At 44.6% G+C, this 23,865-nt stretch overlaps 1 protein-coding gene across 8 annotated transcripts in view; it reads right to left on the reverse strand.

Moving 5' to 3' along the window:
• SYNJ1 (synaptojanin 1) overlaps positions 1–23,865 on the reverse strand; it is a 767,318-nt gene that overhangs the window by 661,597 nt on the left and 81,856 nt on the right. For all 8 annotated transcript variants that reach the window (XM_069204034.1, XM_069204040.1, XM_069204035.1 and 5 more), the window contains exon 6: positions 19,769–19,852. In XM_069204034.1, coding sequence (XP_069060135.1) covers positions 19,769–19,852 — 84 coding nt within the window. The remainder of the gene's footprint in view (positions 1–19,768; positions 19,853–23,865) is intronic.

The raw sequence follows: 23,865 nt of genomic DNA on the forward strand, positions 1-23,865 counted from the left end.
CTGGAGTCCCACCTGTTGACTGGACACTTGGGGAGGAGGGCAATATCGTCCACATACAATTTAATCATCAATAAGACCCCCTGGTGGTCTTGGCGGCTCTGGGAGCGGGACATGGGGGTTAGGGAGGATGTGGACTGGAAGGCACAACTAATGCACCCTTGAGAGGTGGCCATTAGGGCATGGTTCCGTTTGATGCAGTTTAAAATACTACACAGCGTCTACATTGCTCGGGATAGGCTGCATCCCTTTTCCATACCATCTAGGAATACACAAGATTAAAAAATACTTGGTGACAATATTGACAGAGCTGGAGGCCATATCAGACGTTGAGATACCACTTAGCCCCTAATTCGTGCTTTTGGGAAAACCAGGGGATATAGACATGCCCCATAAGAAGCTACTATTTTGTTCACTGGGCTTGGTGATGGTAAAGAGGGACTTGGCAAGATTGTGGTTGCTACAGAAGGTTTTAACTAAGGCACAGTGGATTGAAGGAATGATTGCTTGCATGGGGTGATACCATGGGTTGCCCCCGGAAACATGAAAAAGTATGGAGTCGATGGAGGAAGCTCTATGGCTTGGAGGGTTTGCTGTTGATTTAAGAATAAGCGTAGAGATGGGCCTGACCAGCCACACCATGAAAAGGCTGGAAGAAGGTGAACGGTAACTACTTCTGTTGTCAAACACTCATCTACTGGACACTCATGAACTGTTGCAAGCAGATCTCTCTATCCAATGCACAAGGGTCTGACAGGGATTGTCTTTCCTGTAATGTGGGTATGCTCTTGTTGGTTTATGCAAATTTAAAAATGACAATAACAAGATTTAAAAAAAGATCTTGGGTACAAGAAACCTAGCAAGATTTTGGCAGACAACTTATGCTCGCATCTGTCAATGTTGGTGCACAGGGATCAAAAGGGCTTCATATCAGAATGCAACATGTGCTTGAACATCAGGAGCATCTTGCATGTTTGCAAGATGACAGAGGAGTAGCAAACAACAGTGGTCATCCTATTTGTCGACGAGCAAAAGGCATTCAACATAGTTGAACACAGCCAGGCTGGAGAAACCTAAGTGCGCATATGTGTTTGGCCGACCTGAGACGGCTGGCCAAACACATATGCGCACTTAGGTGCACTCCATTCCTCCTCCCCCCCACCTCTCGTGGCACGGACCAGCCCCTCCCTGCACTGCTGACTGACCCAGCAGCAGAAAAATAAAATGATAGGGAACTGTTGTTTTATTTTTCTGCTGCTGGCTCAGCCAGGGGGACAACGCTCCTTCGCCATAGTGAAGGACCTGCTCCTGCCGCAGACACCCTATGGATCAGTGGGAAGAACTTGTCAAACTATTCACTGACATGCCACAATGAGCAGGACTACTCTACGGGCCCGGAATGCATCATGTAGAGGTAAAGGCGAACACTGGCATCACTACCCTCAATGGCTGAAAAGAACATACATCCTAGTTGGCAGGGGAGACACAACATTATTGTAATCCGGTCCTTGGCACTGTTTGGAGACTGCAGGGAAACGGGCTGGTGCTGGGGTTGGAGGGATGGGGATTCTTTATCACGTTTTCTATTTTTGGTTGTATCTTTTGTACATCTTGCTGATTGCAAGCCAAGAGGGACACGCTGGAACCATGCATCTATGGAATTCAGAACACTGACGCAGGAGGCAAAACCTTGAAAGTGACAAGCTACACAGCAGCTCGGATTACTACGAGATAGAGCTAGACATACCTGCGCACCATTCGAAATTCTTATGAATACTGTTTGTATAACTATCTGCACTGCAAAATAATTGAAATAGAATTAAAAATTACTTTTCTTCAGATCTAGGGGTACTGTCCTGTTTCAGTAGCTTGTCTGATTAAAAACCGGTTTTAATGTGTATGAGAAGGGCTGAGGTGTCAAAGAAGATAACTGCCATCAGTGAAAATGTTCAACGAGAAAACTGAGCTGAGTAGAGACTAATTCAGCAATGTCTGTCACTTGTATGAACATTCCAGGTATCCTACACATCAGCATCTAAAACAAGCATTTGCAATGTAATAGGTCTCACATTTGCTCAAGTTAGAACTATTGGCATTGTAAATTCATAACTGGACTTTTCTTGCCACATAAATTGGTCAACCCTGCCGCATACATTCTCTTTTCCTGCCATATATTGCCAGTGGCCCTGCATATATCTAAAGCACTTCCGTTGACCTTCTTCCTCCATCTGCAGCAAAAAATGAAAATGTTGCCATTTAGCATTCTAATTTAAAAATGCCATGCTAATTCCAAGAGAACACAATTGCCCTAAAAATGATACAAGACAGCCACTGAGGAGAAATAAACTAGAAGGGCCACCCACACATATCAGGAGTGTTCAAACAATCACAGTGTCATAAGTTTGTTAAGTTGGCCTGAATCATGGTCATAACTGTAATAAGGACAGATTATTAAAACATATACAATTATCATAGAAACCTTTATCAGAAAATCTTTTGGTATTACACTGTAATGCTCAAAACAGACCCTAGAGGGCACCATAACACACATGTAATTTGTAAGAAACAGTCATGTAACCATATTGCTAGCCCCTAGAGAGCACAACCCCATGAAAAAAACAGGAGAAAATAATGAAGTGTAACCATATACTTCGCCCCTGAGCGTTCTAGGGCTAGCAGGCTTACTGCAATGATATTCAAACAAGGCCTTTAAAACAAATATTCTCTAAGTAGTAAAACAAACGTTCTAGCCATGAGAAATCTTAAGTAACATTGAATGGTGGATTGGGTTATTATTTAAATCAGTCCTTAAGTCTTTCAGGCATGTAACGTATTAAACAAATATGCTTGAGTGACAGCAACTGTAATGAAAATGTCACTTACCCAGTGTACATCTGTTCGTGGCATCAGTCGCAGTAGATTCGCATGTTCTGCAATAGCTCGCCATCTGGTGTTGGGCCGGAGTGTTACAAGTTGTTTTTCTTCGAAGAAGTCTTTCGAGTCACGGGACCGAGTGACTCCTCCTTTTGTCCCCATTGCGCATGGGCGTCGACTCCATCTTCGATTGTTTTTCCCCGCAGAGGGTGAGGTAGGAGTTGAATTGTAGTAATAGTGCCCATGCAATGGAGTGACTAAGTATGCACCTATTTAAGGTTGAGATGATACATATATAAATAATTGAAGGTAACTTCCAAACTGCTACAGGCTCCCGGGGAGGCGGGTGGGCACATGCGAATCTACTGCGACTGATGACACGAACAGATGTACACTGGGTAAGTGACATTTTCAGTTCGATGGCATCTGTCGCTGTAGATACGCATGTTCTGCATAGACTAGTAAGCAGTTATTTCCCCAAAAGCGGTGGATCAGCCTGTAGGAGTGGAAGTAGTCTGAAATAATGTCCTTAATACGGCTTGACCTACTGTGGCTTGTTGTGCGGATAACACGTCTACACAGTAGTGCTTGGTGAATGTGTGAGGCGTAGACCATGTGGCTGCCTTACATATTTCTTGCATTGGGATGTTTCCTAGAAAGGCCATGGTAGCACCTTTCTTTCTGGTTGAGTGTGCCCTTGGTGTAATGGGCAGCTGTCGTTTAGCTTTAAGGTAGCAGATTTGGATGCATTTAACTATCCATCTGGCTATACCTTGTTTTGAAATTGGGTTTCCTGCATGAGGTTTTTGAAATGCAATAAAGAGTTGTTTAGTCTTTCTGATGTTCTTTGTTCTGTCAATGTAATACATCAATGCTCTTTTGACATCTAATGTATGTAGTGCCCTTTCAGCTACGGTATCTGGCTGTGGAAAAAACACTGGAAGTTCCACTGTTTGATTTAGATGGAACGGTGAAATAACCTTTGGCAAAAATTTAGGATTGGTCCTTAGGACGACTTTATTTTTGTGTAGTTGTATAAAAGGTTCCTGTATAGTAAACGCCTGAATCTCGCTTACTCTTCTCAGGGAAGTAATGGCGATGAGAAATGCCACCTTCCAGGTTAGGAACTGTATGTCGCAGGAGTGCATGGGTTCAAAAGGTGGACCCATAAGTCTAGTTAGGACAACATTTAGGTTCCATGAAGGAACAGGTAGTGTTCTTGGTGGTATAATTCTCCTAAGGCCCTCCATGAATGCTTTAATGACTGGTATTTTATATAGGGAAGTTGAATAGGTAGTCTGCAGGTATGCAGATATTGCTGCAAGGTGAATCTTAATGGAAGAGAAAGCTAGGTTAGATTTTTGTAAGTGAAGCAAGTAACCCACTACATGTTCTGGAGTTGTGTGTAATGGTTGTATTTGATTAATATGGCAGTAGCAAACAAACCTCTTCCATTTACTTGCATAGCAGTGCCTGGTGGATGGCCTTCTTGCTTGTTTTATGACTTCCATACATTCTTGGGTAAGTTGTAAGTGCCCGAATTCTAGGATTTCAGGAGCCAGATTGCTAGATTCAGCGATGCTGGATCTGGGTGTCTGATCTTTTGGTTGTGCTGTGTCAACAGATCTGGCGTGTTGGGCAATTTGATGCAGGGTACCACTGATAGGTCTAGCAGCGTTGTGTACCAGGGTTGCCTTGCCCAAGTTGGTGCTATCAATATGAGTTTGAGTTTGCTTTGACTGAGTTTGTTTACCAGGTAAGGAAGGAGAGGGAGAGGAGGAAAAGCGTAAGCAAATATCCCTGACCAGTTCATCCATAGGGCATTGCCTTGGGATTGTTTGTGTGGGTATCTGGATGCGAAGTTTTGGCATTTTGCGTTCTCCCTTGTCGCAAACAAGTCTATCTGAGGTGTTCCCCAGAGTTTGAAATAAGTGTTCAGTATTTGGGGGTGAATTTCCCATTCGTGGACCTGTTGGTGATCTCGAGAGAGATTGTCTGCGAGTTGATTTTGTATCCCTGGTATAAACTGTGCAATTAGGCGAATTTGGTTGTGAATTGCCCAATGCCAAATTTTTTGTGCTAGCAGGCTTAACTGCGTGGAGTGCGTCCCCCCCTGCTTGTTTAGATAATACATAGTTGTCATGTTGTCTGTTTTGACGAGAATGTATTTGTGAACTATTATTGGTTGGAAAGCTTTTAGTGCTTGAAAAACTGCTAGAAGTTCTAGGTGATTGATATGCAGTTTTGTTTGATGTACGTTCCATTGTCCTTGTATGCTGTGTTGATCGAGGTGTGCTCCCCACCCTGTCATGGAAGCATCTGTTGTTATTACGTATTGTGGCACTGGGTCTTGGAAAGGCCGCCCCTTGTTTAAATTTATGTTGTTCCACCACAGAAGCGAGAGGTAAGTTTGGCGGTCTATTAACACCAGATCTAGAAGGTGACCCTGTGCTTGAGACCACTGTGATGCTAGGCATTGTTGTAAGGGCCTCATGTGCAGTCTTGCGTTTGGGACAATGGCTATGCATGATGACATCATGCCTAGGAGTTGTAATACCATCTTTGCCTGTATCTTTTGTGTTGGATACATGCGTTGTATGATGGTGTTGAAATTTTGAATTCTTTGTGGACTTGGAGTGGCTACTCCTTTTGATGTGTCTATTATGGCTCCCAGGTATTGTTGTACCTTGCGTGGCAGAATTTTGGATTTTGTGAAATTGACGGTGAACCCTAGTTTGAAGAGGGTTTGTATGATATGATTTGTGTGATTTGAGCACTCTATTAACGAATGGGCCTTGATTAGCCAGTCGTCTAGATATGGGAACACATGTATTTGCTGCCTTCTTATGTGTGCTGCGACTACCGCTAGACATTTGGTAAAGACTCTTGGTGCGGTTGTTAATCCGAAAGGCAGTACCTTGAATTGGTAATGTATTCCTTTGAATACAAACCTTAGGTATTTCCTGTGCGATGGGTGTATTGGTATATGGAAATAAGCATCCTTGAGGTCTAAAGTTGCCATGTAGTCGTGCAGTTTTAGCAATGGCAATACTTCTTGTAGTGTGACCATGTGGAAGTGGTCTGATTTGATGAAAGTGTTCACTACTCTGAGGTCTAGGATTGGTCTCAGTGTTTTGTCCTTCTTTGGTATCAGAAAGTACAGTGAGTAAACTCCTGTGTTTATTTGTGTGTTTGGCACTAATTCGATTGCATTCTTTTGCAATAGTGCCTGCACTTCTATCTCCAGGAGATTGGAATGGTGTGTTGTTAAATTTTGTGCTTTTGGTGGTATGTTTGGAGGGAATTGTAGAAATTCTATGCAATAACCATGTTGGATAATTGCTAGAACCCAAGTGTCTGTAGTGATTTCCTCCCATGCATTGTAATAATGACCTATTCTTCCCCCCACTGGTGTTGTGTGGAGGGGGTGAGTGACCTGTGAGTCACTGTTTAGTAGTAGGGGCTTTGGGGCTTTGAAATCTTCCTCTATTTCTAGGGAATTGCCCTCCTCTATATTGTCCCCGAAAACCTCCTCTATACTGTCCCTGGTAACTGGACGGTGTGGCTTGTGAGGTGCTGGCTTGTGTGCTTTGACCTCGAAACCCCCCTCGAAAGGGCGTTTTACGGAATGTGCTGTAATTCCCTCTGCTCTGCGGGGAGTAGAGTGCGCCCATGGCTTTGGCAGTGTCCGTATCTTTTTTGAGTTTCTCAATCGCTGTGTCCACTTCTGGACCGAACAGTTCTTTTTCATTAAAAGGCATATTGAGAACTGCTTGTTGAATCTCTTGTTTAAATCCAGACGTTCGGAGCCATGCATGCCTTCTGATAGTTACGGATGTATTAATTGTCCGTGCAGCTGTATCTGCAGCGTCCATGGAGGAGCGGATCTGGTTGTTGGAAATGGTCTGTCCCTCCTCAACCACTTGTTTTGCCCTATTTTGTAAGTCCTTGGGCAGATGATCAATGAGATGTTGCATCTCGTCCCAGTGGGCTCTGTCATAGCGCGCAAGTAGTGCCTGTGAGTTCGCGATGCGCCACTGGTTTGCAGCTTGTGCTGCGACTCTTTTACCAGCTGCATCGAACTTGCGGCTTTCTTTATCTGGGGGTGGTGCATCTCCAGATGTGTGAGAGTTGGCCCTTTTCCTAGCTGCTCCTACAACGACAGAGTCTGGTGGCAGCTGTGTAGTGATGAAAGCCGGGTCTGTAGGAGGCGCCTTATACTTTTTTTCCACCCTTGGTGTGATTGCCCTACTTTTGACCGGCTCCTTAAAGATGTCTTTTGCGTGCCGGAGCATACCAGGGAGCATAGGCAGGCTTTGGTAGGAGCTGTGGGTGGAGGAGAGTGTGTTAAATAAGAAATCATCCTCGACTTGTTCTGAGTGGAGGCTTACGTTGTGAAATTGTGCTGCTCTAGCCACCACTTGAGAATACGCGGTGCTGTCTTCTGGTGGAGATGGCTTTGTAGGGTATGCCTCCGGACTGTTATCTGACACTGGGGCGTCGTATAGGTCCCATGCGTCCTGATCTTGGTCACCCTGGATCATGGTGGTGTGAGCTGGGGAGTGTGATGGAGTTTGTGCTGGTGAGACGTTAATCACAGGCGGAGGAGAGGGTGGTGGGGTAACTCTTTTCACCACTTTTGGTTGTGGTGTTTGTTCCGTCTGGAACTCCAACCTTCTCTTTCTCCTAATGGGGGGAAGGGTGCTTATTTTTCCTGTCCCCTGCTGTATGAAGATACGCTTTTGCGTATGGTCCACATCAGTTGCTTGCAGCTCTTCCTCAAACCTATGCTTCTGCATTTGGGAGGTTAGCGAGTGCTCTTCTGTATAAGAGCCTGAAGCTGGGTCGCTTGCAGTTTGTTTCGGCATCGAAACCCTGTCTGCGTGTTTTTTCGGCTCCGAGGTGACTCTTTTCTTTTTCGGGGCCGAAACCTCTCGGCGTCGATCTGTTTCGGTGCCGCTGTCTCGGCGTCGAGCCGTGTCGGCACCGGCATCTCGGTGTCGAGGCTTGTCTCCAGCACTTTCTCGGTCCCGAGAAGGCTGCGTGCCGGTGTCTCGACCGGAGTCGGACGATCTCGGCACTGTGTGGGCCTTTTTCGGTGCCGACGGGCGGTCACCGAATTTATGGGTGGAGCCATGGCCTGGTGGCAGTGGCGTCCCCTGGGCCTTGTAAATGTTCTTCTGAGTGGATTTCGACGTCTTACTCACGGTTTGTGTATCGTCGAATCCTTCGGAGTCCGAGTCTTGGATCGAGAAGGTACCTTCTTCTTCCTGTTCCTCGAACTCCCGTTGGGCTGTCGGTGCGGACGCCATCTGAAGTCTTCTGGCTCGACGGTCTCGGAGTGTTTTTCGGGACCGGAACGCACGACAGGCCTCGCAGGTGTCTTCGCTGTGCTCAGGTGACAGGCACAGGTTGCAGACCAAGTGTTGGTCTGTGTAAGGGTACTTATTGTGGCATTTGGGGCAGAAACGGAACGGGGTCCGTTCCATCGGCGTTCTTCAGCACGCGGTCGGGCCGACCAGGCCCCGACGGAGGATCGAAAAACTACCCCGAAGGGCACCGGAGCTCTTCGATCTTCGATGCGGTGTGGAATCTAAGTACGCCGATCCCGAACGCAACAATACCGACGAAAATCTTCCGAAATTAGCTAATTTTCCGTTCCGAAACTCGGAGCGACAGGAACACGTCCGAACCCGATGGCGGAAAAAAAACAATCGAAGATGGAGTCGACGCCCATGCGCAATGGGGACAAAAGGAGGAGTCACTCGGTCCCGTGACTCGAAAGACTTCTTCGAAGAAAAACAACTTGTAACACTCCGGCCCAACACCAGATGGCGAGCTATTGCAGAACATGCGTATCTACAGCGACAGATGCCATCGAACTTACACATATCTTCTCAACCTGTGGTTTGGTTTAAGTATGCCGTTTGGGCCTCAAAACCATTGCCTGCTTGAGAGCTGACATCAACAAAGTAGGACTATTAAAGAAAGGTTGAATGTTTAGCTAAACAATTTTTGTGATTTACAACTTCGTCAGCAGAAGCTAACGTTGTGAGGATTTACTATTTGCAGGCTCAGACCTGTCACTAAGGCTATAACTTGGAATCTTTCAAAAGTTTGGCTTTGCTCCCTCAACGCTTGGCATATCCATACGCCGATCTCTTGCCTAATGGACAACATTTATGACGTGCTCTTCATTACGGAGCTAATCCCGGATTTTGCAATAGAAAGTATGTCTTTTCCTCCAAAGATCTCCTCTTCTTGGAAGTCCTTGCTCATTTATTCTGCTTCGGCTTTTATGTGATGCAGTTAATACCTACCTGATCTGTGAACTGTTCTTGCTCTGGAGCAATTATTTGTTTCCTCATACAGCGGCGTTTGGAATTGAACCAGCACCGTTGAACAGCATATTCTTATTTTAGTGAGCACTGCATAGATGTGAATGCCAGGGTCCTGAACCAGCACTGCCTCTCATAGTGCATCATTATTTTTTTAAACTCCGTTACTGTAAGCAAACTCCTTTAGAAACCAGCACTGTTGTCCGGTTAACACCCTTCCTGAGCCTTTAGTGGTTACTAGTGTAAACGCTGCTTATCCAGCTTTCATTGCTTGCAGTGGATTCTCTCTGACAGTCGTTAACTGGTGCCTGTTCCCTTAGTTCCAAGCTTTGAGAGTTTGACAAAGTTGTCCCTTAACTGCTGCTGTGCACTCTGTTCTTGTTCTTTGTGTATTGTGGCCTTAACAGTTGCTGAATCCAAGGGTACAATTACCAATCCATGTGGGGGCTCATCCTGTGTGAATACTGACTTTACGTTACCTTCTCTTAACATCTCCAATGTTAATAGCTTGTCCTCGCAAAATGCTCTGTCAATGAATATTCGGCACAGAAGTTATGTAACGTTATGTTGTGTTATATGCTACGTTGTGTTAGGTGTTATACGCTACAGGTTATGTTATTTTGTAAATCACACTATCACCCAAGAAGGTATCTGGCGCTAAGCAGGTGTTCCTAACATAAACTTATTTTATTATCTTTTGCAGGACTTCATTTTAGGTCCCTCTTCACCTCCGACTCCCTGGCTGACCTCTCATCTGCTAAAAATCTTTTTTTCCTCTATTACAGGCCCTAAGACCAAGCCACAAAATTAGCACAGTGAAGATAAATATACACGCACTCCTACGTGATCAGGAAAGGCACCAATTTAGATGAAACAAGATACAGTTCTTTTATTAATTTCGATTTGACAGCACCTCATAGTGTTCCGATCCAGGATCTGTGATGACACACTTTGAAGACAAGATTAAAATTGTTGGAAGCCTTGTAGCAAAGAAAGCTGTTTCCTGAGCTATCAGTATATTTATCCAGGAAAGATTTCTGACAGAAGCTCATGTTAGCATTTCTAGCAGGTGCTTGTGGGTTGGTAGTCAGGGAAGCAGAGACATGTGCTGCAAAAGAATGATGGAGGCATCAGGCGTCTATGGGTTTCAGAGAACCTGCAGAAGAAGATTTCAGTAAAACCCACATGTTGAGAGGAGAAGCAAGAGGCAGTGGAAGCCAACAGACTAGGGGAAAAATGCATATCTTATAAGCAAGATATCAGGTATATGCAGGGGTCCCAGCATTACCATCTTTATAGACGTGCAGCTATGCTCCACAGAAAAAGCACTGGATGCTACAGCACCTCTTTCTTAATCTACAAAAGAGTACTTTGAGAGTGGTTTAAACATGCTTGATGGGCAGAAGGGCATATGAACGGCTTATGTCATGGTTCAGAGATGGTGATGACCTGGTCAATGACAATCGCAAGGACTCTGCAATTAGCTTCTTAAACAAAAACAGTTTTACATCAGCAACAGATGTACAGTTTCACCAACCTAGGGAAGAAATGATTGGCTAAAAGTAAGTCAAAGTAAAGCTGCCTCAAAGTGTGGCTTCACTTGCACAGACAGGGAAGGGCAATAGCTTGAAACAAAAGATAAAGTCCTCTTTTCTTCTTGGTACCCGCTTAAGAAAAATGTAATCATTCAGGTACTACTGCTAGGAGAGGAGCTTAGAGGCCATGTTCCATAAAGCATGGTTGCACCTGCTGAGAAGGCACACCATATTCAATGGTCATGAGGTCAAATTGACTGAAGAGAACAATCGCTTTTAGAGAGCATCAATATGTTTTGACTCTCAATCCAGAGGATTGGTCGGAGTGACTTTACTCCTAAACTCCCACATCATCAGGCTTTTCAGGCGTACGGTGCCATGTCATACAATTGATGTCACTAGCGGCCAACCTATAATGCCTAGCAACAGGCCAACTGACTGGAGAACTTGAACAAAGTGGCCATAAGGGTGTCCATTAACAGCCTTGTTTCATGGCAGTTGAGGCTCAGAAGAAGTTGGGCCTGGTGGAAGGATGAGTATTCAAGTTTGCCTTGGTTTTTACATTAGGCAACTGTAAATCAAACACTTCCTCTGGCCTTTGCACAACTACTACTAAAGAGGCACTTTCTTCCGTTTGTTGTCTGGATGGACAATCTAGCTTAGTCTCTGGGGACAAATATAGCCACTGGCTTTTTGTATATCAAGGGAGTGTCCATCATCAGTACAGTGAGAGGGAAACAGATTGTCGGCATTGTCATCATCATGAGTGTCATTGGAAACATTTTGCATAACTTAAACTACATCAGTCGGATGCAAAAAGGGCCTATAGCCGGTGATAGTACTGTCGATGTTGCAGAAGTCGAGGATTTGAGTCTGGTAGCAGGTTGACTGGTCAAGTCTTTGCGACCTCATAGCGTGAAGCAAGCCAATGAAGGCACAGGTCAGATACAAATGACAGGATCAGGTCTTAGGCAAGCTGCATCAGTCCAGCATAGAAGAGCTTGGTGTGGACCTTCAAGCAGAAGTGAAAGTATGAACTGGCATCAGAATGCGTCTGGGCATGTATCCCATGGGGTCAGTCTGCACCTCTACACCAAGAGAGGGCCTGTCCCACTGGAGTGCTTTGGAGCTCCAAAGCACAAAAAAAGAGGCTGGACAACAAATTTTATGAAGCATTGGCAACCAAGGCTGCATCCATACATAATATAACTAAGGAAGTGGATGTAAAATGTATAAGATACAAAGTATGGGTGATGATGAAGAAAGAGTAATGAGTTTGGAAGTATACACTGGCATAGATGCACCTAGAGACCAACCATTCTCACCAATCCAACAATCTTTGTTTGTGTAGCTGATCACCCCGGGGTTATTTTCATTACATTTAAAAAGCGTAGCTTCTGCTCATCAACTATTCATCAGGTCCTGTGGCACTAGAAGGTGGTTATCTTAATTTACATGCCGTGGTCAAGTATAGGAGGGTTGCAGATAAGAAATACTTTGATTCCCTTTGGAATGTGAGATTATCCTACATAAGCCTTAGTCTGAGGGATAGTGATCCATGACTTTATATCGAGAAAACAGAAAAAGATCAGCTTCCTGGGCTTATTATTTCAAAATCCTGGAACAGTCAACCAGGATGTGCTAGAAGATTGTATTAGAAGATTGTAAAGAATCAGCAAATTTAAAGGCAGGTGTACAATGATCCTAAAAAGTCTGAAACATAATGGAGCTGAGCAGCACCATATTATAATTTTAGAAAACTGATGATATACGCTGCTGCAAACCTACATGGAGCCTACTTGCACATTCTAATAGGAACAGCATCAAAGAAATTACAGCTCCTATTCACAGTGGGCATATCAAATAAGGGGAGGATTCAATGACCGTATTGACCAGAGATAAAGACAGTCTTCAGCATTGCTGGAGTTGTGGTTCCTCTGTCAATCTCTCATTAAGTAGGGCATCCACATGGTGGAAAGTCACCCATGCTCACAAAGAACTGCACAACACCGGACCAGAATACCTCAGACGACTCTCCTTCTACACCCGACCCGGCATCTCCGCTCCACCGAATTCACCCGCGCAACCGTCCCACGCATCCGCAGAACTACAACTGGTGGTAGATCATTCTCGCACCTCGCCGCCAAAACGTGGAACACTCTTCCCACCCACCTAAACAAATGTGAAGCATTGTAGTTGGAAAATGCTGGTTGGTGAGTGGGCACCTCTTGTCCATTAAGGTAAATGATTACCATCCATGAGATGAGAATCAAAGGGGAATACAGTGTAATAAGCAGAGATGCTTGGGAGTAAACTGAAAAAGTGAAGTCTGGTACCAGAGGATTGGCTTTTTCTAAATTAAATACTCTTATCACATAATGTTAAAGGGTTGGAGAATCAATGTAAGAGGCGGATGATGCTGGATGAAAAATGCTAATAATAGGCCAGGTGCCTACATTATGCTGAAACACTGGGATCAACTCAAGCGACTTTTAGTAGGTTTTAGAAGATGGCAGAATGACATCTATCTCTATGAATCATCATCTGTATAAGGTGACATCAAGAGAGCCAAAAGAGGCCAGGGCAATAATTGTTGTCAAACATGCCTGGAATCGTGCACAACAGATGTTGGAAGAGGGCTGCACATATATAGAAAACTCCTTTCTGTAGGTGCAGTCACCTCACTAGGGCCACAAAGGAAACTAGTACCTAAAATGGAAAAGCCAAGAGTTCATCAGAGTGGGAGACTTGTCAGAGACTGGCCAACCATAAGGAATCAGTTCCTGTAACATTGAAGACTAATAAAGACAGTGAAAGAATGTTGTAGCCCAACACATGGACACCTAGCCTGCCACTTGCCTGTGGCTTCCACTTCCTGGTTGTTCCAGACTTATCCAGTGACATCGCAGCTGCCTGGTTTTTCCCGCCTGGGTTTTCCCCACTCACCATTCTTCCTGCCAAAAGGATCCCTGCCCACCTCAGGCCCTACTTAATGCAGGCCACAGCGCAACCACATCAGTGGGCACCAGGACACCTAGCCTGCCAGTTGCCTGTGGCTTCCAGTTCCTGCTGGTTCCAGACTAATCCAGTGACACTGCAGCTGCCTGGCTTTTCCTGCCACGGTGTTCCCACTCACTTCTCTTCCCACCAGGAGAAGCCCCATCAACCCCAGGACCTACTTAATGCAGGCTACAGCCTGACCACATCAGTAGGCAACTAGACACCTAGCCTGCCACTTTCCTGTGACTTCCAGTTCCTGTTTGTTCCAGACCGATCCGGTGACAACACAGCTGCCTGTATTTTCCCGCCGAGGTTTTCCCAACCAGGATTTCCCACTCAGGGTTCTTTCCGTTAACAGAAGCCACGCTGATCTCAGTACCTACTTCATGAATTCCGCAGTGCAACTGCACAGTGGGTGTGTCGCTGGCCCGCTGACGGTGTGCCAAAGGCAAGCCCATCTGCCCCCATCCACACCTGGACCGTGTCCAGCCCATGACCCCTAGCCCTCCCGTACTCCCCGCAGATACACCATCACCAAGCTCCACACCCTCCATCCCGTATACCACAACAAACACTGCCACCAATTCGACCCATACTCTCACGTTAGAACCTTTCACCTGCATCCACTGTCACTTCACCTGCCACGGCACACACACTGGCTCATTGACCAGCCCCACCCGAACAAACCACAGAGACCACCACCTGAACCAAATCACCAACTTGAATGCACCCTTCTTAAAACACGCTCACTATGCAAGTATTCCACCGAATTATGGGACCTCCTCGCCACCCTTGTACCAGACATCCTCATCCTCACTGAGACCTGGTTCAACCCCACATCTGCCTGAGACATTGCCACAGCAATCCCTCAACGGATATAAAATCTCTCACCAGGACCGCACCAACAAGCCGGGAGGAGGAACAGCCATCATACAGAAAGAGACCATACAGTGCACCACCACCCACAAAACTACCATCCCCATGGTACATCTCAACTTCAAGCTGCGCGTGGACAACAAAACAACCATTAGAGGCACTCTCGCATACCAACCCTCAGGCCCACGCTCCAGCTTCTGCAACAGCATTGCAGACTTCGTTGAGCCCCTAGCCTTAGACTCCAAGGACTACATCTTCCTCAATGACCTAAATGTCCACATTGACGTCCCCAACAATAACGCTGCACACGTCCTCAACAGTATGAGCCGCCTTGGATTGACCCAGATTGTCCACGACCCTACATACACCACAGGACACTAGCTGGACCACATTTTCACCTCCAGCAACCACGTCAAATACAGCCATGTCATAGAACAAACATGGGGCGAGCACTCCATCATCCACTTCAGCATCTTCAGGCCCCGCACCTCCAACCCCAAAAGGACCAGTACTCCTCCACCCCCCCCCCCCAACCAGAGGTGCAACAAAATCTCAGAGACCAGTTGGGCGGATGCCCTCAACACCTCCAACCCCACTACCGTCACCAACCTCGAACAGGGAGTGAAAAATGTAAACGCCTGGATCACCAATTGCGCCGACAGTATAACCCGCGTCAAGAACAACGAAACAAGACAGCAAACAGCCAGAGAGGAAATGGCGCATCAGCAAGGACACCTCTGAAAGAGCAGCCTTCTAGACCTCCTCAAACTCTACCACTGCCTGCTGAAGGTAACAAAGAAGACAGCCCTTATCGCACGCATCAAAACCAGCGGCAACAACACAAAGGAACTTTTCAACATTGTTAAGGAATTTTCCAACCGACTTCCAGCGAAAGTAACATCACACAGTCACAGGAGCTGTGCGACAACTTTGCTCACTTCTTCCATAACAAGATCGCAACCATATACAGAAATATGCAACCCTAGCCCACACCTACAGACTTCCTTGACAGATACGCCACTACCGTAACCAATACGAATCATACACTGAGCATCTGGAACATCCTCTCCACCCATTTCATCACCTCCACCATGAAATAAATCCACTTGGGAACTCCCATAGACCCATGCCTGCACCACATCTTCAACATTGAAAACCAAAGGATCTGCCAGCAACTCACCACTCTGTTCAACACATCAATCACCACTGCAACATTTCCCGACGCCTGGAAACACACCAAAGTCAGACCACTACTCAAAACCCTCTGTCGACCTCAACGAACCCAAAACCTATTGGCAAATCTCCCTGCTCCCATTCCCAGCAAAGGTACTGGAAAAGATCATCAACTAGTAACTCATGACATAGCTAGCTTCTGCAGCAATCACTGCACTGAAACTGCCCCGATCGCAGCCACTGATATTTGAGCCCTTCTCGACAGAAAAGAAAGAGCAGCTTTTATCCTCCTCAACCTCTCGACAGCCTTCAACACCACGTCTCACCACATGCAGATCAAAAGACTCCACCACATCAGCATCAAGAGGATGCACTCAGATGGACCACCTCCTACCTCAATGGGAGAAGGCAGAGGATCCACGTCCCACCTTTAACCTCCAAACCCAAGGAGATCACCTGCGGTGTATCCCTTAGCCCCATGCTCTTCGCGCTTATATGAACCTGCTGGCCAACATCGTCAGATCCTACGGTCTCTACATAACTTCCTTTGCAGCCAACACCCAACTAATCCTCTCACTCACCGACAACCCCGCAACTCCACATGCTCCCCGTACAGAAGAGATGGCAAATCAAGTTGCTGACTCAGGCCCACGCACAGAAGGCTCCACACAACCAAGGACCTGCGTCCATTAACCAGCGCCTTTTCTACCAATTGTCAAGAAGACAATGCTCTGCCTCCCTTTTACTTGCCCATACTCCCCGCATCTACTGAAGCAGAAGTAGAGGACTCCTTCTCTCACACTGCAGCAAAAACCTGCAGCAGCCTCCACATGCACCTTCGGACCATCACCTTACTACTGGAATTCTGACTGTCCCTAAAGGCCTGGCTGTTTAAATGAGCCTCTGGGACCTGCAAGCACCTGGATCCCCTATCTGGTGATTAGCTGTGCTTTATAAATCCTGATTGATCGATTGACTGATTGATTGAACATCAGCAAAACACCAAGTAACAGCCATGCAGAGGAGTGACTATCTCATGGAAAGTGGATAAAATATTTATGTCCTATATAGGACATTACAGGGTACCAGATCTCTGAAACGTCCTAGGTTCAGGGATAACTGGGCCTAATGTTTGAGTATGGAGTGATCTATAATGTTTGAGAATGTATATGTGTTGTAGGAAGAAATTAAGGTAAGACCAAAGTTTTGGTTGTAGGAGGTCTTACCTCTATGTTCCTTGACCGTTGGTCATACTATAAAATAGGCAAGAAATCAATTCCGGGGAATAAAATCATGAACTTAGGTTTCATTTTAATTAGTAATCTTTCAAAGAAAATGAATCAAGTTTCTTTGTTCTGAAGACCCGCAAGAAAATATAACCTCCTTTGTCTGAAGACTATCGTAAAATCATAGCCCAGGCTGTAATTACTTTTTGTCTGTACTATAGAAATTCACAATGTTGATTTTCCTTGCTTTTTCAGTATGCTGCAAATCTTACAGAATGCAGCCGCAAGACCAATTTTAGATTTAAAATGCCACAATTTGGTATTGCATATCCTAGGCAAGATATATTAGCTCCTGGTTTCCAAATGAAAACAGTTTAAGTGCCAAGATTTTTTCCATAGAGCAATTCTTCAATAATGAGCAGCATTCTTTCTGCATGTTTTCCACAGTTTAATCAACATGTTGTGTTTCTCCACCAGTACACCACATCTGCAAATCTTTGGAAGGCTCCTTGTTTTTACTGTGCGAGTGCATGTAGTCATGTGTTGTCCTACAGTACCTCTAAGGCTTGGAATGATCTTCCCTGAATAGCAGAAGTAAATAATCCAAATGTTGCGAGTATCTAAAATTCTGGCTTTTTGCTCGTCCAGTAGTACAGTATTCGTTATTTTCCCTTCTTGCGCTAAGCTTGGATGTCCCTAGTGAACACTGAAGAAAATTCAATCATCGTTTAAGTGTCTAGAAATGTCAGATTTAAGTTATTCAAATGTAAGTAGCCCCAATAAATGTAGGTCACATTTAGGTAAGGGTAGGCACATTGAATGGTGTGAACCTGAGTGACAATTCTGACCCGAAACAAGAAGCGTCAATGGGTACAAGAGGCTTGGTAGCAAATTTAAAGCTTAGTGGACGCTGCACATCTGCCAGAAATCAGCTGCTGTCCAGTCCCCCATATTTAGAGTGTCTGGATATCTGCTCTAAAGAAGACAAACCAGAAATCCACAGATTTTTTTCCCAAATTCTAAGTCAGGTTTGAAGTGTTCACTGAGTAATTTCCACAGGAAGAACAAGAAGCAGTTGGGAAAGATTAGTGAGAGTCATCGATCTTCGCTAACAGACTGTTGCAACCATCCATAAATTCTCCTATCAACATTTGCTTTCTGATCTGGGTAACTGTGTAGAGGCAGAGCTGGTGATATGAATATGTTTGGGGGATCTTGACAATTCCTGTGCTGTATGCACCTAATAAAGCATCCCATGATTCATAAATGTCTTAATAAAGACCAAGCTTTCAACTGAGGAAAGGGATTGCAATAGGTTTCACCTTTGTTTTTTCTTTTGCATTCTATCTTACTAACAGGATTATAAATGTTAGAAAAAGTTTATAATAATGTTAAATTAGAACAAATCATTAATAGTTGTTTATGTTGTGATGTATGCTGAATTAATATTCCAGGGTTCCAGACTTGTAATTAGTACCTTATTTAATATGGCAATGTTTTAGAGTATATTAATGTGCCACTACACCTGCTGCACCATTTGAATCATGACCTTAATGCCTGCAAGATAATTGCACTTGTGACTGCTTGTTTAGAAGTAAAATGTAGTAAGAATTTGTGCTTATGGCCCTGGTGCCACTGCACCTGCTGCACCATTCAAATCATGACCCTGGTGCCTGCAAGATACCTGCACTTGTGACTCCTAGTTTAGTTACAAAATATAACAATAAAATAATGCTTAATGGGGTGCCTACAGATTTTGTTCTGGTGCCACTGCATCTGCTGCACCAATGACATCATGACCCTAGTGCCTGCACTTGTGACTGCTTGTTTAGGAGTAAAGGTTAGCAATAATCTGTTGAGAGGGGTTCTGACACCCTGTGGCCCCAGTGCCACTGCACCTGCTGCACCATTCAAATCATGACCCTAATGCCTGCAAGGTAACCAGTTCAGTAGTAAAATGTAGTAATATCTAGTGTTTGAGGAATTCTGACAACTTTTGGCCCTTGTGCCACTGCACCTGCTGCACCATTCAAATCCTGACCCTATGCCTGCAAAATAACTGTACTTGTGAGTGCCTGTTAATAAGTCACTGAAAGAATAACAATTCGAAATAAAATGCCGCCCAGTTATACAAATGACTTTTCTATTAAATTGACTGAGTGGCAACTTAAGAAATGAACACAAATAATAAAACTGTTATTCATCAGAAATGTAATTAAGTAATGAAAAACAGAATATAATGAGCCCACTTTTTACATCTGCACTCGATACCCCATTGCAAGATGGAAGACGTGTTGACACACATTTCAACGCGAATTGGCTAGCGTGCAGTTCATCTTGTCACATATAAACACTAACAAGTAACCAATTACCAAAAACCGGAGAGTGTACTTCGGCTATGCTCCACGCGACGGCAAAAGCAGAACAGAAGAGCAGAGCAGCAGGAAGTGACCTGCGTGCCAATAAAAAGCAAGTAAATTCAAGAGACCACTGAAGCTACGTTTGAAAGAACAAACGGGAAGTTCAGGTAAGAAAGGGGCGAGTTAGGGGCAGGTACTTAGTATCTTTAAAGACTTTTATTTCAGTACCATAAGATTTCACAAGCACAACGCAAGCGCTGTGCAGGTGAAACCTAAAAATGGGATGTGGGCCACATGCAGTGAACATGACAGTCTTTCACATTATCAATCAAATAAGGAAACAAAAATTACACTTAAAAAAAAAAAAGACAAAGTAATTTTTCACTTACTTGCAGGCCTGGCTGCTCCCAAAATAAAGGGATGGAGCCGCGGATTTGTATGAATGAAGACACGGAGTCTTCCAAATAGATCACCTAGAACGAAAGAGAAACAGTTACTTCTAAAGCAAACATACTGAAGCTTTGGGTATTTGATAGATGCAAATGCTGTATCTTACAGCTCCATACATGATGCACACAAGCAGTTACATGAAAATGAAAATACAGGAAAATACTGTTATCACCACTACATTCTCAATCCAGACAGGAAACACTGTTGTCCTTATAAGAAGGAGTTCTTTCTCCAGCTAGCCAGCACCCAGTTCACCTTTTTCTGAAAAATAAAACAAGTCCAATCGCCTTGACCATGTACCACCTATACCTCCTGTGTGATGCCAAGCACTAACTCAAGTGCAATGATGTCCCCAAGGATGCTAAAGGAGTTATATTGGGGCATTACATCAGGAGGATGGTGAGGAGGAAGGCTCAGTCTTGGAATATTGAAAATTCCCAGTATGTAATGAGGCCAAGACATCACCTTCATTTCTGTCCTACACAGAAATCAACATCGAGGAAATAGCTGATCATTACATAGGGTCAGATCTTCTTCATGTGGCACTGCCCACAACATTTTCCATAAATAGGTATCTAACAAGTTTGCATTGCAAACGTGCATGTTATTGATATGTCTATAAGATTATTGTATACACAAATATGAAAGTTAGTGAACAATACAAGTTATTTTGTAATCACAGGCACCACAATAATGGATACAAATGTTTAAAATGTTTTATAAAGTTAGTTAATCAAATCAGAAAAATACATTCTAAGAGATGTAGGGCCTGATTCACAAAGGTAAACTTACATTTTTGTGCAAGGTTACACTTGCTGTAGTAATGTTACTGCTGTTTTGGTAGTCACAAACTACAAGTGTAATTTTACTACTAGTAAAATTAGTAGCACAATTACACAGATAGTTTATGAACACCAAAACAGTAGTAAAGTTAACTACAGCAAGTGTAAACTTATGCAAACGTGTAAAATTACTAGTAGTAAAATTGGCATTTAAACGTCGCATGTTTAGGGTGCTTGTTCCAAATACTGATTCAATATAGTATGTATTAATGATTTTGCAGCTAAAATCCGGTCACAAAACATTAATATTTTACCACATCCTCAAAGGTACTTACACTTATTTTAATGCATCCTATTTTCCTTTAAAGAAACCGAGTTGTATTTAAAATGCTTTAAAAGCAATCACAGACATAGTGCTCTGCTGACCTCAACAGGCCACCATTCCTGTATTGGCTGCGATTCATAGTGAATCGCAATTTGTGAGGTAGGTCGACTTGCGACCCATCAGGAATCAGGTTTTTGTAAACCGACCTATAACTATATGGGATGATTCGCAACAACAGAATGGATTTAATAAAAGTGGGTGCGTAATTTGCGATCACTTTCACAAAATAAATTTTTCGTACATCTCGCTGTAAGCATCCACCTTTTATAGTTATCTTTCTGCTAGATATACTATCTAACCGCAGATTCCTCATCTTGTGAGAATTTGTCAGGCGTCAGACTGAATCCATAACCTTTAAAGCAGAGTTCCTAAGTGCCAGTCGGTGGCATCATGCAGCTCCGCACCTATCTTATTCCACATATGTTGTACCGCTAAGGAAGTGATAAGTGGAGTGACAAATAAATTACACCTACTCACGCTTATGTTAATCAGTGGCGTAACAAAGGCCCCTCGCAGCCCCTGCAGTGCGGAGAGGCCAGAGCTCCAGGGGGCCCCCTCAGCACAGTACACTGTGCATGGGCGGCAGACTCCTGACTGGGTCCAGGGGCGAGGAGGTCCTCTCCATATAGCTTCCAAGGGGGCCCCCTCAAGATTTGTTATACCACTGATGTCAATTGCTTTCCCACGCCCTCAAAAGCAGAGCCTATTGGCACAGTGGAATCACCTGTATACAAATCTCTGAAGTGGGACTTTTTAGATGGAAAAGAGTTCAGATTACAGAATGGGGAGGTCATTCACTTTGCTGAAGTCCTGTATTGCGATGACAGAAGTCTGCAAGGGCCCATAGCTTATGGACCTTCTTAAATGGGTAACTGCTGAGATGGCTACCTGGCAGTTGCTCCCACAATGGCGAGGAGTGGAGCCACGATGTGACACATGGGATATATGCCTGAACAAACTGAAGACAAAGACTGATGAACAACCACACTGAGGTAAGGCACATATTGTTGAAAGCCCCCCCCCCCCATTTACAGAGTCAGTAGGGGTGGAGGGTTGAGCTCCCCTGCTATCAGTATTGTTAGGTTCAATCTATGCAACCATGTGCCCACGACCTGCATTGTTTACAATAATACATCCCTGAGAAAACACAGCAGGATGGATGAAGTCCCCCCTCCCCACTCCACTTGAGACCATGATGACACTAGATATGGCACTTCCCCACAGGGCACTGATTGGGAGATTTATACATAACAGGCACAAATGGTTATGCCTTATACGGGTGCACAAGAACTGTTGTTTAGTTACTATGAAAAGCTGTAGTAGTATTAGTGTACACTGGAATGATCAAGGGTGCATAGCAGAGACCCCATGGCAACACTCTGGGAACTGCAGAGGACTTTTAGACTGAAACTTACACTCTCCAATTGTTTGTGTCTCTAAGTGCCCCACTGTGCATTATTGAATGCTGAAGTTTATATGTTGTAAAATGCAATAAAGAAATACTGGGGAAAAAAAGAGATAAGTATATTGGAAGGTGGACTCATGGGGAACAGAGGTAGGACAAGAGTCGCATGTCATCTCGCTGTACACGGATCATATGCTGCTGTATCTCATAAATGCCCTTGAAAATGTGGGCCAGGATGTGATGGAATTTGAGAAATCTGAAGTGGCTGACTTGAAGGTGCAGGTTCCTATGTCTTGTATGTGCCTATTTAGATCGGAAGATGACCCCCCCCCCCCCCCCCCACACACACACTTCCCGGCCCGGATGAGACTTCCTGAATCAGGTTGGAAGAACACATCTTCAAATACTTGAGTGGGCAGATTTACCAAGAAGAGAAAAAGCAGATAGCTGGTAATATTACGAGTGCCATTAAGAGACGTAGGGTTCCTGTTGTGTTTTGGAAGTAACTGTCACTGTCCAAAGAAGGAAGAATAGCTATATTGAAAATGTTTGTATTTCCCTGGCAGTTTTACTATTTCACAACACTCCCAACCAGAATACCAGTGAGCCCGTCCGGGAGACATACTGGCTTGCTGGAAGACGTGATATGGGGGACTGGCAGGCAGAGGTGTGCGTTGAAAAAACTTAGCTCCTGATCATGGAGCAGGGACTGGGAGCCCCAGAGATGGAACTCCATCTGGTGACCAAGATTCAATGGGCAATCAAGTGGCTGTCAGACACATGAGAATGGAACTACAGTCTGCAACAGGGGGTCAGGATGGGCAGACGCCTCTCTGCTGCTTGCCCAAAATATACCATAAGCTTAGTAAGTACACTACATTGATGCTAGGGGCTAGAGACTACTTCAGCAGAATGTTGGTACGTACAATGAATGAGACACCTTTTGTGCTGACCCACCTCTGTGGTTCTTGGCAGCCGTCTTTAGACAGACGAATGAGATATCAGTTGAGGTATGGGACGTGGCTGAGGTGTTGACCTATGGGGGCCTGATTGAGGAAGGGGAGTTGTGCACATTCCAGCAAAGACAGCAAACACATAATATCAGCGTGAGAAAATTTACAGCATATGATAAGGTCCTTCACACAATACAAAATGTAAGAGATTTAAGTATGAATCTCCTAGCTACATGAGGTACTAGTGCTTATACGGAGTCTGGGCACCTCCCAAAGAGCAGTCACATAGCTGTATCGGGCACTCATAAATATGGCAAAAATGCAGCCGAATACACTGAGGGAAATGTGGGGGGCCCACACGGGGAGATTTTACGGACAAAGATTGGGAAAGGGTGGTGGTGGACTCTGTAACAGCAGACCAGAGCACTAGATTTAGATTACTACAGTTAAATATTTTAAATTGTACATACCTGACGTCGAGCAGATTACATAGGATGTTCATCGACGTGAC

The sequence above is a fragment of the Pleurodeles waltl genome, chromosome 8, assembly GCF_031143425.1.
Source record: "Pleurodeles waltl isolate 20211129_DDA chromosome 8, aPleWal1.hap1.20221129, whole genome shotgun sequence".
In the NCBI taxonomy this organism is placed as follows: domain Eukaryota; kingdom Metazoa; phylum Chordata; class Amphibia; order Caudata; family Salamandridae; genus Pleurodeles; species Pleurodeles waltl.